At 39.4% G+C, this 13,959-nt stretch overlaps 1 protein-coding gene across 4 annotated transcripts in view; it reads left to right on the top strand.

Annotated features, from left to right (window-relative positions):
• Nucleotides 1-167: 167 nt before the first annotated feature.
• VPS50 (VPS50 subunit of EARP/GARPII complex) overlaps nt 168-13,959 on the top strand; it is an 88,666-nt gene continuing 74,874 nt past the window's right edge. For all 4 annotated transcript variants that reach the window (XR_013956193.1, XR_013956194.1, XM_080610041.1 and 1 more), the window contains exons 1-5: nt 168-290; nt 2,529-2,597; nt 10,259-10,381; nt 10,989-11,060; nt 12,546-12,599. Coding sequence is in view for 2 of the 4 variants with exons in the window: in XM_080610041.1 (XP_080466167.1) it covers nt 258-290; nt 2,529-2,597; nt 10,259-10,381; nt 10,989-11,060; nt 12,546-12,599 (351 nt within the window). In the remaining 2 variants the exon portion in view is untranslated. The remainder of the gene's footprint in view (nt 291-2,528; nt 2,598-10,258; nt 10,382-10,988; nt 11,061-12,545; nt 12,600-13,959) is intronic.

Raw genomic sequence — 13,959 nt, 5'->3', positions numbered from 1 at the left:
GCGCCGCCCTCCGCGGGCTACGACCGAAAGGGCGGTCCCACCGGCTGCCTCCCGGCCGGGCTGACGGGAACTGTAGTTGGGCGCCGCCGCTTAAGGACTACTGGTCCCAGGGAGCAGTGGGAGGGTGCTGTCAGGTGGCGTCCAACATGGCTTCCCTGTGCCTGCCGGGAAGGAAGTCTGCCGCCGAGCGGGGCTGCTGAGCGCTGTGGGGCGGTGGCGGCGGCGGCGGTGGCGGTAGCGGTAGCACTAGCACAATCATGCAGAAGATCAAGTCGCTGATGACCCGCCAGGTGAGCGGCACCGGAGGTCCGCCGGGCTACTGGGGGTCCCGGGCTCTCCACGGGAGGCGCCTTGGCCCACGGCGAGGGGGCCGGGGCAGGTGTGTGCAGTGGTGCCCAGGCACCCTCACAGGCCTCCGGGGCGCGGGCACCGCCCGCAGCCCGCCATGGGCAGAGGGGAGTCGTGATGTGTATCAGCTATCGGTGCGAGTGCATCCAGCGTTTTTTGCCTCTTTAAATCAAGAAACGGAAGCACGCATAGGTGCCAGCAGGTGGATTGTGACAGACAAACCAGTGTGCAAGCTGACACGATGGTCTGTGCAAGTTTCCCTTTCCACGTATGATTTTGGGGCACTGGGCCAAGGCACTATGACATAGCGTTGTCTCTGGCAAAGCTCTTGATCAAAAGGGAGGTGAGACTGTGGAGGAGCCGGGGAGGTCTTTGGATGGCATATACTGACTGTGTTCAGGAGCACTTCATGTGTTTCTGTTAGCCCACTTCTTTGTACCAGTGGTCTCTAGGGTTATGTAGGTTTAGTCTATGTTTGCCCTAGTATTTCTGAGGTTGTGAGCCTTTTTAAAGGAGTGTATTAGAGGAGCATTCGAGTCATTCAAGTATACAAAGTACTTATAAAATGAAGCCTCTCTGCCTGTGTGTCTAAATTTGAGAACTTACAAAAACTCACTTGAGTCACTCCCCACATCATATATTCTAGATAGTTGTAGAAAATGATGGGAAAGTCAGAAACTGAAGTTTGGTTATTTTCCCTAACCTCTGTCCTCAGAGTTGTGATACTTACGCAGGAGACAGGGCCTAAACCAGACACCAGCATGGAAATTGAATTTCCAGAATTATGTTCTGCTCCCCTTCAGTGCAGGGGTAAATGATCAGTTTTTTGGCTTAACAAGAGCCGTGGCAAGCCTGCACAGTGTGGAAATCGTGGTCTGAAAATGATGTGATTTATGCAGTTGCCAGCCTTTGACAAGGATTAGGTCCCGCTTAGCATTTGATAAGTGCAACATTTTACTGCTTCTAAAGGCAAGCTGCTAGTACTGTGGATTTTGAGAGGATGTGTGAAAGGTTTTCTGTGATGTATGAGGAATGGCAGCAGTTGCTTTGGTTGTTTGTTACTTTGAATGTCAGATGCATAGAGGTGAGTCACCTTTGGTGGTGGTAACTGGGAAGGGAGGATGTTTTGAAATAGTGTGCAGGGAAATCAGAATCAAAACCCAAAGGAGGAGGTTTTGCATCTTAGGAAGATGAAACAATTGTAAAATGTAGTAGTTATCACAAAAGTGCTGAAATCATAAAACACTGTATCAAAGGATAAATGAACATTTCCGTCATAAACTCACATAGTAATTGCATGGGTCCTTTTGTTTGAAAGAAAGGGTAGGTGCCCAGGGCCTGAAAGGGGCTTAAAAGCAGTGCTGTTAGTGTCAACTGCAAGAGTAGGAGGGAAGTCTGCCTGGAACTCGCGGCTCACATGAACACCTTGAGGTCTCAAGGGAAGCTGAAGTCAGAACCATGTCTGAAATTTGAATGTTTGGATTCACCTCTGGCTAGGAAGTGGACAGAAAACATGCTAAACAGCATGTTCTGTGCTGTTGCCTCATAAGATTGTGAATATGTTGGATATTTGGCAAACACGTACTGGGCTGGTTAATTGCTGCTTCGTGGACAAAGTTTCAGTCTGCTAGAGAATATTCTGTTTCTGTGGCTATATGCTATTTAAAGCTACATTTTGTTATTATATAAAACATATAATGTGGATTATGCATCTTTTTCAGTTTGTTACACCGGTAACGAAAACCAGTCCTAATAGTGTTATATTGTAAATAAGACAAATACGCCATTCAAGCAAAAATAATGTAGTTTTGTTACATAGTAATGAACTTTGCACTTAACGTTAATTCATTTATTTGATTCCATTAAACCATGAAGTTAGTGGAATGAAGTGTGTAAGGATCTAACTGAACCTTATGAAGGGAATGTTAGTGAGCTGTACTGAAAAGGTACATAGTGCAGCATTAACTTGGAAATGTTTTGATGTTTGAGGAGCATAATTTCTACACCAATGGTCTTGTTTAAATGTTTATAGAATAAGGTCTAAGCATTCCAGCGTCATGTCAGTGTGATTTATTGAAGTTCTTGTGGGTATATATTCAATACCAGGTAAGACTTGTGCAATCTGATCTCAAGATACATAAAGTAATCAATCTTAACTGACTACTAAAATTCTTTTAAAGGGTCTAAGAAGTCCTCAGGAGAGCGTTCATGACCTCAGTCCTATTGAAAGCTTTCGGATTCCTAGTAAGGTATGGTGCACCATCCCTCCACTCCCAGTCCTTTCATTTTTAGTTTTTCATTTTACGATTAGATTACAGTTGTTTCTTTTTCCTTTTTGAACACTAGGTTTGCTGTTGTTCTTTTTGACAATTCTATTTCTTGCTGAAAATCTTTTAAAATAATGAAAGAATTAAGAGCTGTGAGGCAAAACAGTTCACTGACTCAGAATGAACTTGGGTTGAAATTTCTTTCTTGAAATTTTTGAGTTGTCACTGGATGCTGATCTTAATACTATGTGGGTTTCCTGCTGGAATGAAGTTAAAAAAAAAAAAAAGGAAAAACAAAAGCTCTTCTCTTTTTTATTTTACTTTGGAAAGTAGATGCTATATGGTTGCCTGTATAGTTCTATCCTTGGTACTTAGTCTCTTCATTGTTTTGGTACTGTAAGCGTATTTTGTAGTTTCATGGTTTTAATCTTCAGCATATAGAATTAACTGCATGTTCAGTGCTACAGCTTTATAATAATAATAGTTTTCTGGCTTTTTTGGGGTCTTACTAGTTAAATGAATGCCAGCTCACTCTTGTCTCACAAGTCATGCTGAATCATCTTGGTGTAAGAGAACAATTGTCACTGTATTTGACTGCTCCTTATACCCTGTTGATCTGAGTGGATGATTCACAAAACTTGCTGTGGATGTTGTTTATTATTTTCCCCTAATTTGGATTTTTCCTTTAAACAATGAGCTATTTAAGTTAGTAACTTGAATTTGGATGCCTTACTTTACAGTAGTTACAAGAAAACAAAACAACCACCCTTGAATTCTTTGTCTTTATACAAGTACTGTCTAATATGCTGCTTGTGCTGAGGCAGATCAGAAAATCAATGTTACTGTGTATTTAAAAATCAAGTAACAGTCTCTGAATTGGTACACAATACTCTCAAACAGTGGCCAATATATTGTTTTCAAAGAGCAAAACTATTCATTTGCAGCAGTGTGAAAGAGCTGTCTCATATCCAAAGCTTAGATTTCAAAATTGCAGATTCCTGCCACCCACTGAGCATACAGTTTCAAACTTCCTTTTTTGCCAAGTTGACTCTTCTGGTAAAAGCAGATGTAGGGTATCATGGCTGGATTTCCATTCTATAATAGCTTGATGTTATGTGTTCTGATACATCTTGTATCAGTAACAATAGGAAGTCAAATACCTCTCAATAATTTGTATTTTTTTCATACATTTATGTCAAACATTTGTAACGTAAGAACATTTGTCTGCAACTGTTCTGCAGGCAGAATCTCATTGCAGTTATGAATTGTGTGCCCGAAAAGCCAAGATTGTGTCAACATTAGAACTTTTCATCTGATGACTTTTTTTTTGTAAAGTTGATAAAATCAGTGTTATTCCCTCCTATGACATAGAATAAAACTTTGATATTTTTCAGTCTGTTAATATTATTCTTTTCCCCTTCCAAAATATTTTAGGTGAGTTGATCTCAAAATAACTACTACATTACGTATATACTCTGTACAGTAAGAACATACATTCTGAGTTGCTTCCGTTAACTTTTACCTTCTCAACAAGCTCTACTGAATAAAACTCTTATGGATTTGCTGGTTATCTGATTATCTGGATGACACTTTTAGTAATATGATTTAGTTTTGGGTAGTCCTACAAGGAGCAGAGAGTTGGACTCAGTGATCCTTATGGGTCCCTTCTAGTGTGAGATTTTACATGATTTTAAGAGGATGTTGAATAAAATTGTTGTGTTTTGATCAGATTAACTCCAGGCTATGGTCCCAAGCCATTTGTCATGGTAACTTTATTTCCAGCCCTTTTCTTTTAGAGGAAGGATTTATATTGTCATGCCTCCTCAGCTTTGCTAAAACCTTGATTGTAGGTTTTTACTTTTCAAATGAAACATTGGATGAGGCACAGTAATACGTCTCCCGTCACTGTGAGCATAGACTCAGATACACTTGCTTGAAAACTAGAATTCTGGGAGGTGGAAAGGGGGAAATGATGTCTGTGTTTGTGGTATGAGTAACCAGTGAGGAGGTTAGATTTCAGTACTGCACGGAAGTTGAAAGTCATTGAGCTTTTGAATATTGGTATTTGTTTTGGCCTGATGCTGTATTCAATGCCATGGTGATGTACTGATGTCACAAATTGGAATTGTGTTATAATTACATGATCAAGAAGCTTTGGATATAAGCTGGTGCACCTCAATAATTATTTTAATGGACAAGTTTGGTAAAGGCATTCGCTTTTGAGTGCAGAAGTGAAGACTAAAGAAAAGATGCAGATTTTTAAAGGCAATGAGTAAAAGCATAACTTCAAACTGTTGCAAGCTGCTATTTGAACACATACATTGTTCTCTGCTGCCATGTTTTAATAACTGTTTCTGTTTACATGTGGAATAACAGAATTTTCAACCTCACCAACCAAATACTGTTTTGATGATAGAATGGTTATGGTGCTTTGCTTTCACCATCACACTTCTGCCTTCACAGTGGTATCTCCAGATTCATTTAGGGCGAGCATTACTGAAAGTTTCAAAAGCTGAGTTAAAGCAATAGAGAGGTAAGCAGAATGAGAGAGAGGCTCCAGAGCCAGCATGAATTACTGGAAAGAGCGCAAGCCATTGGTAGATAATGCAGACTCTGGGGACAAAACCATGGTTTCGAAATGGCGGGCTGTCACACTAGTTTGGAGGTCAAATGGGAAATATGGAGCTCAGGAAGAATACGTTGACATTGCATGCCCTGAGGGCAAACCCAGCAGAATTCTTTTGGGTCTTGATATCTGAAAGCTGTTGATTTGCTGACTAGTGGCTTGCTGTCAAGTGTGTTAAAGTGATGACTGTTCTTAATTTTTTATTTTTAACAATTAAATTAGTTGGTACCTGAATATTTTACTGAATACCTCTGAGTGTGTGCACTCGCATTAACCAGTACTCCCAACAAGTTTTGCAACTCTCTTGAAAAATTTCATTTTGCTTCTGTCATATAAGGGCAAGTCACAAGCAAATTTGCTTTACTTTCTGTTATAATACAGACTTGTACTGCCAGCTCGGTCACACAGAGAAATAAGTGTAAAGTAGTTTAAGCCTAGGATATAGTCTGGAGATAAGGCAAATCTGAACTGCAAGTCCAGATTTCTAGAAGAGAAAATTGTCTGCAGAGGGATTTCATATCTTTTTTCACTTCATCTGCATGCCCTGATCACTCGAGGGAACTGTATTCTTTCTGAACCATTCTGTTATTGTAGGCTTTGTTGTCTCCCAACCATTTTGGTTAGTAGATTCTATCACATAAGAGTGGCATAGGTATTTTGTTCCCTTGAATTCAAGCGTGTATGGTTAATAATGAGTTGACTTTGAATTAGGTTATGTTTATCTTGGTGATAACAGGCTCATACACAATATACAAACACTGGTTGACTTTGTTGCTTATTGTGGTAAGCAGTGCTGGAGGTTGGGGTTTTTTCTTTTTAATGCTTTTCCTACAGATATAGAAGTCTGGCTTGCTTAAGAATGTGTGGCTTTCTGTTTCCCCAACAGTAGCTGAGTGCTTTTCAGGAGTGCATTAAGCAGTGGTGTGCCTAATAATCTATTCTGTGGATCAGGCTTTGTTGTTCTCTCCACTAGGAGAATTGTTTTCACAGTGTAATGTTTGTTTTGGTAGAGTGAGGGCTTTTTAATAAGTATATACCGAAGAAGGAAAGATCAAAAGAAGGTTGTGGGCATTTCGTGCGGAAGATAAGGGAATACAAACTTCCCTGTGGGACTGTCTTCCGTAACTGTGGATTAACTGGCAGAGGGAAAGGGAGAAAAATGTGTATATATATATATATATATATATATGTAAAAGTACTCATATATTTTTTACTTGATGGTGGTAGGATGTTGCAACATACCTGCAGATTGAATCTGTTGAGCGGGGCCTTCAACCTGATATTTAGGATTAGCTTTCAACATAGGTGTTATCCACATTCAGAATAGAGTGATATAAATCGACAGTGTGTGTTCATTGGTGTATTTCTGGCTCATTAGAAAACAAGAGAGCCTGTGTCCAAACAAGTACAAGAAGACTTGGCCCCTGGTACCCTCTGCATAGAGGTGCATAGACTGTTGCTGATCTTCAGTTTATAATTAGATTAGAAACTTTTTAGATTTTATTTTTCTCTGGGTAGTATCAGTTAGCTGTTGTGGTTTTGGTTTGGTTTGTTTTTTTTTTTTCTCAATGTCTTTGCTTCCCAAATCTTTTGGTTGGTAGTGACTGGAATGCAGAAGGTGTTTGCTTCAACTCGCTCAGTAATGCTTCATTCAACAGAGCAATACTGGTTTTTGGTGTTACAGGCAGTGTAGAATATAAGGGAGAGTGGGAGTGTGACGCACTGGGAAATAGCTGGGTAAGTCATCTAAAACTCGCTGAACTGCATTTCAAATGAGTCTGCAATGACATGACTCTTCTGAAAGACATTTCAAGGAATTGCCACATGATCCTAGGCAGGTAAACTTCTATTTCCATGGAATGGGAAGGCAAAATGAAGTCCGTGTGTAAAAATACTTTTTATTTAGCAGTGGCTTCTTCAAGTATGCAAACCTGTCAGACAGATAGGTGTGGGGTTTTCTTTGTTTGTTTTCTTCCCCAGAAACTGTCTTTCACTCATCTCTTTAGGTGGCATTATGAAAGATACATCTGCTGCTTAGGGTTGCAGTAATTGTAACCTGAAAGGAAGTATGTTTGATGGGATAAATTGTCTTCCCAGGAAAATATGATCCAAAGTACTGGGAAAAAAAAAAATAAATTGCACATTTGGCACCACAAGTGATGCAAGTTTTTTCTAAAGGGAGATACTTAAGTTGCAATAGTGAGAGAAGCTTTGAGTGGAAAAGTGCCTCGAGGGATTAAACGGAGCTTCTCTCTACCTCTGCAAAGTGTGAGTACTAGCTCCTCAGCACTAAATCTGTCCTTCCCTGAGGCCCCTGAAACTATGGGCTTCACATATATATAGTAAAATTTTGTATCTTTAGTTGAAGGGATGAGGAAAATTTAATATCAATAAATAAACTTTTGCGAAGGATATTTGCTTCCTTCAGTGGTGAGTGCATATACTGGCCTTGAGCATGTTAATTATTTGAAACTAGTGGAGCACGATGTACTGGAAGCTTCAGTTTATCATGACATAAAGTGTGGTAGCAGATAGTGTAATTTATGTGAGAGCTCAAGTTTATCCTGGAGAGTTGTTCTCACTAGACTGTTTTTCTGGAAAGACTGACCAAGATAAAGAAAACCCCTGTCCATTTAATATATATTTTCCTAGGTAGTCTTTTGGCAAGAAATAGTGAGGTGAACTATTTTTCTGAGACAGGATAAAATGGTTTCTTAGTAATTTTCCTAGCCACATGAACATCAGCTTTATTTTTGTGCTGAAAACTGTGGTCTTCTACAAAGACAAAAACGTCATTGATTCAGCTTCATTGAAATGCTAATATTAAAACCAACACTCCCAATTTGTAATCGGGTGGCTTAAATCTGGAATACATGTCCACAATGGCTTTCTTAACACATCTTAAGGGTATGTCAGTCACCACTGACCTGTTGTTTCACCAATATGACGAGGTATCAGTAATCTAAAAATTCAAATGACCCTAAAGATTTCTTCCTGGAATTAGTTTTTCTTCTTCTTTTCTTTTAAGAAACAACCATGCTGGAACTTCTAGCCAAGTATCAGATGATAAATTAGATGATTCCTTCTGCAAGGAATTCCTTTCCAAATTAAGCTGACCCTTTTGCCTGTCTGGTTAATATGAGTGCATACCTCAGAGGTATTCAGTAGAGCATCCAGATACCAAATAATTTAATTGTTAAAAATAGAACATTGAGGAGCACAGCCCCCCGTGTCTTACAGGTATTTATTGTTGCTATAGTGTTACTTATGTGTGCTATTTTTTCATTTCTCTTCACGCCCGTCGGTGCCCTCCCCTCGCTGCTGCCTTCTGCCAGGGCTGGGTATGATTGGGAGGTGCGTTGGTGCGGTCGCGCCGCGGTGCCCTGCAGGTTTGTCCATTTCGCTGCATCTCAGCCAGCCCCCGCCGGCCAGCGCTGGTGCAGCGGCTGAATGGGGCGTTTTCCGATGGTTTGGGGATGCGAGGCGCCCGAGGCCTCACGGAGGAAGAAGGCTGCTCCTCGACGGCTCTTCTCCGGGTTACCACCCTAGTCCCATGTCGGCTCGAAGCGCCTGTGCTCCAGCGGGTGGCGCCCGAGCTCCGCACGGCGGCAGCAGGCTGGAGGCGGCCCGGCCGCGCTCTCCTTTGCCATCGCTGTGCTGCCTCGTTCTCCGAGGGGACAAGAAACCCGGTAGAAATCTGGTTTTCTCTGTATCGGAGCCACTGCTTTTTGCCCCCTCCCCCTTTTGTTTTCTCTTTTCGTTTTGTTATAAGAGGTAATTTAAAGGGGCAATGGCTCCTTCTGATGCTCTTACAAACTGCTGTCATCCCTCAGCTGCCTCTGATTGAGTAGAGAAATAGCACTTGCTTTGTATTTAAACTGTCACTTTGCCTCCTAACATGTACACGTTGACCTTGTTTCAATTCACGTACAAAATAAGCAATTTAGTTGTTGTTTACTCAGTCTAAAATCTGATGCCTTTATCCTGTGAAATAAGCCCTTGAGCTCCTGGTGATGAAAATACTAACACCTTCTCCCACTGTAAGAACTTGTCATTGTTGGGAGGCTTGGGGTCTTTAGGGAACATTTGAGTCTGCTGGGTTGCTTCATCAGGAGTAAATTCCAGTACCGAGCAACATGATCCATTTTATGTTGATTTTTGGTGGAAGAATATCTTAGCGCTTCTCCCTTTGAGTCCCTGACAAAGGACTTGGGTGGGAACAGCCTCCAGAAAAGGGCTGTATAAGTTGAAATGTCTGGTACAGAAGGGGAAAAGGAGGCTCAGGCTCAGTCCTTGGCTTGTTGGCAAACAGTGGAAGCAGCCTGCTTGTTGAGAAGACCTTCCAGGGGAGATCTTGACAGCAAGGAGGGGGCACTTTTGAATAGTAGTTTTCAGAAAGCTGTCAGTGCATTTCTGCTTAGACCACCCTGCTAGTCCAAGAAAATCTGAAATTTGTTAATTTTGGGTAAAGAAGGTAGATCTGCTCTGTTTTGCCTATAAAAATTTCAAGTGTTTAATGACATGATGGCATGACTTTTATTACAGTGAATTGTGAGGGCTGAACTGTCAAGTTATATGTTTGAGGTGACACTGTCTACCTCACATTTACAATGATGGTTCTTCTGGTTTAAAAGAATCAAGTTTTATTGTTTATTTTTGTTTGTTTTGGTTTTTTTTCTTCTGGAGCAATAGCCTGCCAGTTTGTTTCTGATTTACTGTGAGAATTTCTTTTCAGGAGGAAAAAAACTGTGGACTCTATATGCATTTGTGCCATGAATGTGTTGATGAAGAAGCGTTTAAGTGGTCTCCATCATCAGTCTTCACTGTGTGCTTTGAAAAGTTTTAAATATCTCACTGTTTGTAGTGAAAAGAACAAGCCAGTGTACTGATCATTCTGTTCTTTGCCATTACTTCTTGCACTAGTGTTGGAAATGGCTTTTGAAAAATACTTGTTCTGGTAAAACATTGTCTGGTAGGATATGATTACATTATAGAAATCCTTTTTTGTTTTGTGAAGGAGGAGCTCAGAGAACTACGTGAAGAGCCAATTGACCCTCAAGCTCAGCAGGAAATAATTAACAGCATTGAAGAAGTTTATTTTTCCAGTGATTCCTTTGATATTGTGAAGTATGAGTTAGAGGTAAGGTGTCTTCTTAAAAGGCAAGACAGTGATGTAGCAAAAATGAGGGTCAAAAGTATGCTTTTCAATAAGCTATTTTTTTTTTGTTTGTTTCTTATAGCTTGTATTAACACAAAACTGCAGCCTTCTGCCTCATAGTGGAGCTTCTAGCATATAGAATTGGTGTGGAGTCTCTTTTTTCAATGTGGTAGAATCAATATGTTGTTGGTTATGTTAACAGGCACTTCATAATGTAAACCATAGTGAAAAAAAAACAAAATAGAGGGGGAAAAAATTGGTTCTGTATTTTGGGTATTTTTTTTAGCAAACTGACTGAGACAATGATTTTGGTGATTAAGGGGGCTGTGTGTGTGTGTATATATATATATGGCTTAAAATGAGGTAACTTTGAGGTAATTATGATATTATACAATGCAATTATGATAATACATTGTTTATCTTAACACTGTTTCATTTCCATCGATTGAAATAATGGATCAATTCTGCAAATTAGATTACAGAAGCAATAAGAATGTTTCTTTAATGGAATTGATTAGTTAGTTCATACTACATGTCTATTTAACATCCTTTAATTTCCTAATGGATTTAATTTATTGTTTACATGCAGAGGCTTCCTCCAGTACTTAGTCTTCAAGAACTGGAAGAATACAGAGACAAATTGAAACAACAGCAAGCTGCTGTGAGTAAAGTTTTCTTCTATATTCTCAGACATTTGGTTGCATTGTCTATAAGTCTAGCCAGAGATGTAATTGAAAAAAGTTTTGATTTCTTAAACACATGAGCTACTAAGCATTTCTTCTCATAATATTATGTTGTGTGCTTTTATAGTGGAAATTGGTCAATAAGTAATATTCTAGGAAATTATGGAAGTAAAACTGGGTGATAAGTTATGGTTAAGAAAGAACAAATGTGCTCACCATTTCTTTAGAAACTTGATTTTTTGAATGTTCAGCTTTTCCTATGTATCGCAAGAAGAGTAACGTTCAACACAGCACTGAATAGTGTGGTAGCAGCATTTTTTTTTTTTTTTTGAGGGATTTCTGGCAATGTGGAAAGAGTTGCTTTTTTATCTTCTTTTTCGCTTGCCAATTTGTTAATCGCCCACAAGGGTTTGTAGTGAATATTGGCACAGAGTTATTATATAATAAAACAAATGAAATGTAACTATGAGTAATAACTGTAATTTATGGGGGGAAATCGGGTTGCAGCTTCTAAAAAGGTACTTTAATTTCAGGCTTTTTTTTTTTTTTTCTGTTCGTAAATTATTGATTCATTGCTCTTTAAAAGATGAATAATATGGTACAGGAGATGAATGTATTAACTGTGGCATTTGGAAAGTATCTGCAAGTGAAATAACAGTAATAATCCTGATTTGTGTCTTTAAATGAATTAAATGCACATGAGGAAAATATTGGATTGTTAACAATTCATAAAGAACAGATTGCGTCTGCCTAAGACTGCTTTTCCCAGAATAAACCTATGAAATTTTGTAAAATATTAGTGAGCAGTTCAGCAAATGAATATTCAGTGTTTCTCACCTGTAGAAGGAAAGAAATTGAAAGTGGGTAGGTTTTTTTGGTTTTGTGTTTTATTTTCCCTCTTTTTTTTTCCCTGTGGCAATTTTATGTTTGTTTTTAAAGTCTAAAGGGCTATCTGGTGGTGACTTAGCTTTGCAAGGAAATACTGAAGACTGAGAGACAACTTCATTGAGAGATGCTGGATAATTCTAGTACCTGTTACCAGTCTCTTGTCCATTTTGCCTGCACAGTGAGAACCTGCTGCAGCCAGGGGAGTAGTTTCAGTGCATGGCTGCTGCTGGAACATGGGAACTGGAAGGTGCACGCAGCTGATGCACTTGCGGTGTCCCGTATTGTTTCTTTTTTTTTTATTCCAGTGTGTTTCTTAGCAAGCAGAGAGGTAAGGGATTAATTTAAAAATGCCCACAAGTTCCTGGATGGAACTGTAAACATTTTTCATATCTTGCTCCTAAGGAAAGCTGATTGTCATTTTTAGGATTTTTTTACCTGGCTGTAGCGTATTTTTTAATAAATTTGAAAACCACGGAACTAAATGATACAGAATCACAAACTTGTAGAACTGTAGTATAGGGATGGCCTATTTAATTGAGATTGTTATGTATTACATATACTATTCCTTTTTAAAGGTATCTAAGAAGGTTGCAGACTTGATTCTTGAAAAACAGCCTGCGTATGTTCAGGTAAGATAACTAACAATAACTGTTTAAGAGTAAACCACTCCCTTTTGTGCTGTTACAATGCTGCACTTAGGATTAAATCTAGTAATTTGTTAGTAGAGATGCTAGTGCCTGGTTGGAACTACCTGTCTATATATGCTAATTCTGTATCTGCAGACTGAAAAAACCCAAGGGCATATTGAGCTAGAGGCCCTTAGGATGATACAGATTTTGGCATATGATAATTTTCAGAAGGTTTACTGAAAACATGGATTCACAGGCTTGACTAGTACCTGCAATACAGTTGAACAGTGTCTGTGTTTAGGAAAGGTTTCAGTCCTTTTTCTGTAGGAGAAAACAGCAATGACCTTCTTAAGAGCACTTAACTAGAAACCTGCCACTAATCTTAAGCAGTCGTGAGAAGAAAACTTCTGTGTCATACCAGTGATTATGACAATTTTAATTTTGGTCAAGAAGCTGGAGAGGTAGCTACTGTGTAACAGGTCATTAGGAGAAGCAAAAATGCAATTGGCTGTTTGTCTCCTGAACACCTTTCCACTGTGCAAAGAAAAGTGTGGAGAAGTCATGATTTGCACCCCATTCCTTGTGTGAAATACTAGTCTAACAGGCAGTACTGTGGGCTGAGAGAGGGATGGCACAGACACAAGGCAAGGTTTTTTTAATTTTCCCTTCTTCTTAGAAGGAAGAGCATGCTTCAGGAGCAACTAATGTGTGGAAGATTGTCTTTGAGGCGATTAAAAAAATGTATTCAGCCCTAAATGCTGGACAGAAGGCTTCCTGTCTGGGGACTATTGGCTGCACGCTCTTCCTGTGCCTATCCATTTGGTCATGTTCAAAGGAGAGATTTTACAGAATCTTTGCAAGAGACAAGACTGGAATGGGGTTGCTCCTTCTTGTGTGTGTTTCCTTGTAAAAAAGGGAACAGTGACCTTTTAAATACTTCTGACATTTGCCAAGTGTGTTTTTAGTGAGAAGTAGTTACTGAGGAAAGTAATGTTTGAATTCAGTTTCTTAGAATATTATGCATATCAGTAACTAAGCTGTCATTCTTTTCAAAACCAGTATTGATATCATAAAGGAGGAACTGGTTTTGGTGAAGGATGAGCCTCAGTGGTTTGTCAGAATCGTATCTTTGGAGACTGACCAGGAGCTGATCTTAAAGTGAACCAAACTTTAAACTTGGTTTTGCTTGTTACGTCTTTAGAATCAGACTAGTTTTCAAAGTGAAAGTCTCACTTTTTCCTGGGGAGAACACTTTATATGATTTGAATTGATAAGCAGAATAGAAAAAAAAAAAAAGAAATTGTTTTATTTTTATTTTGTTTTAGCGTGGAGAGTGTGTTCTCTTTTCTGCACTGCTGTT

Source organism: Psittacula echo (genome assembly GCF_963264785.1).
Source record: "Psittacula echo genome assembly, chromosome: 2".
NCBI classification, from domain to species: Eukaryota; Metazoa; Chordata; class Aves; order Psittaciformes; family Psittacidae; genus Psittacula; species Psittacula echo.
The sequence above is the reverse complement of the archived record's forward strand: the minus strand, read 5'-3'. Positions and strand labels throughout refer to the sequence as shown.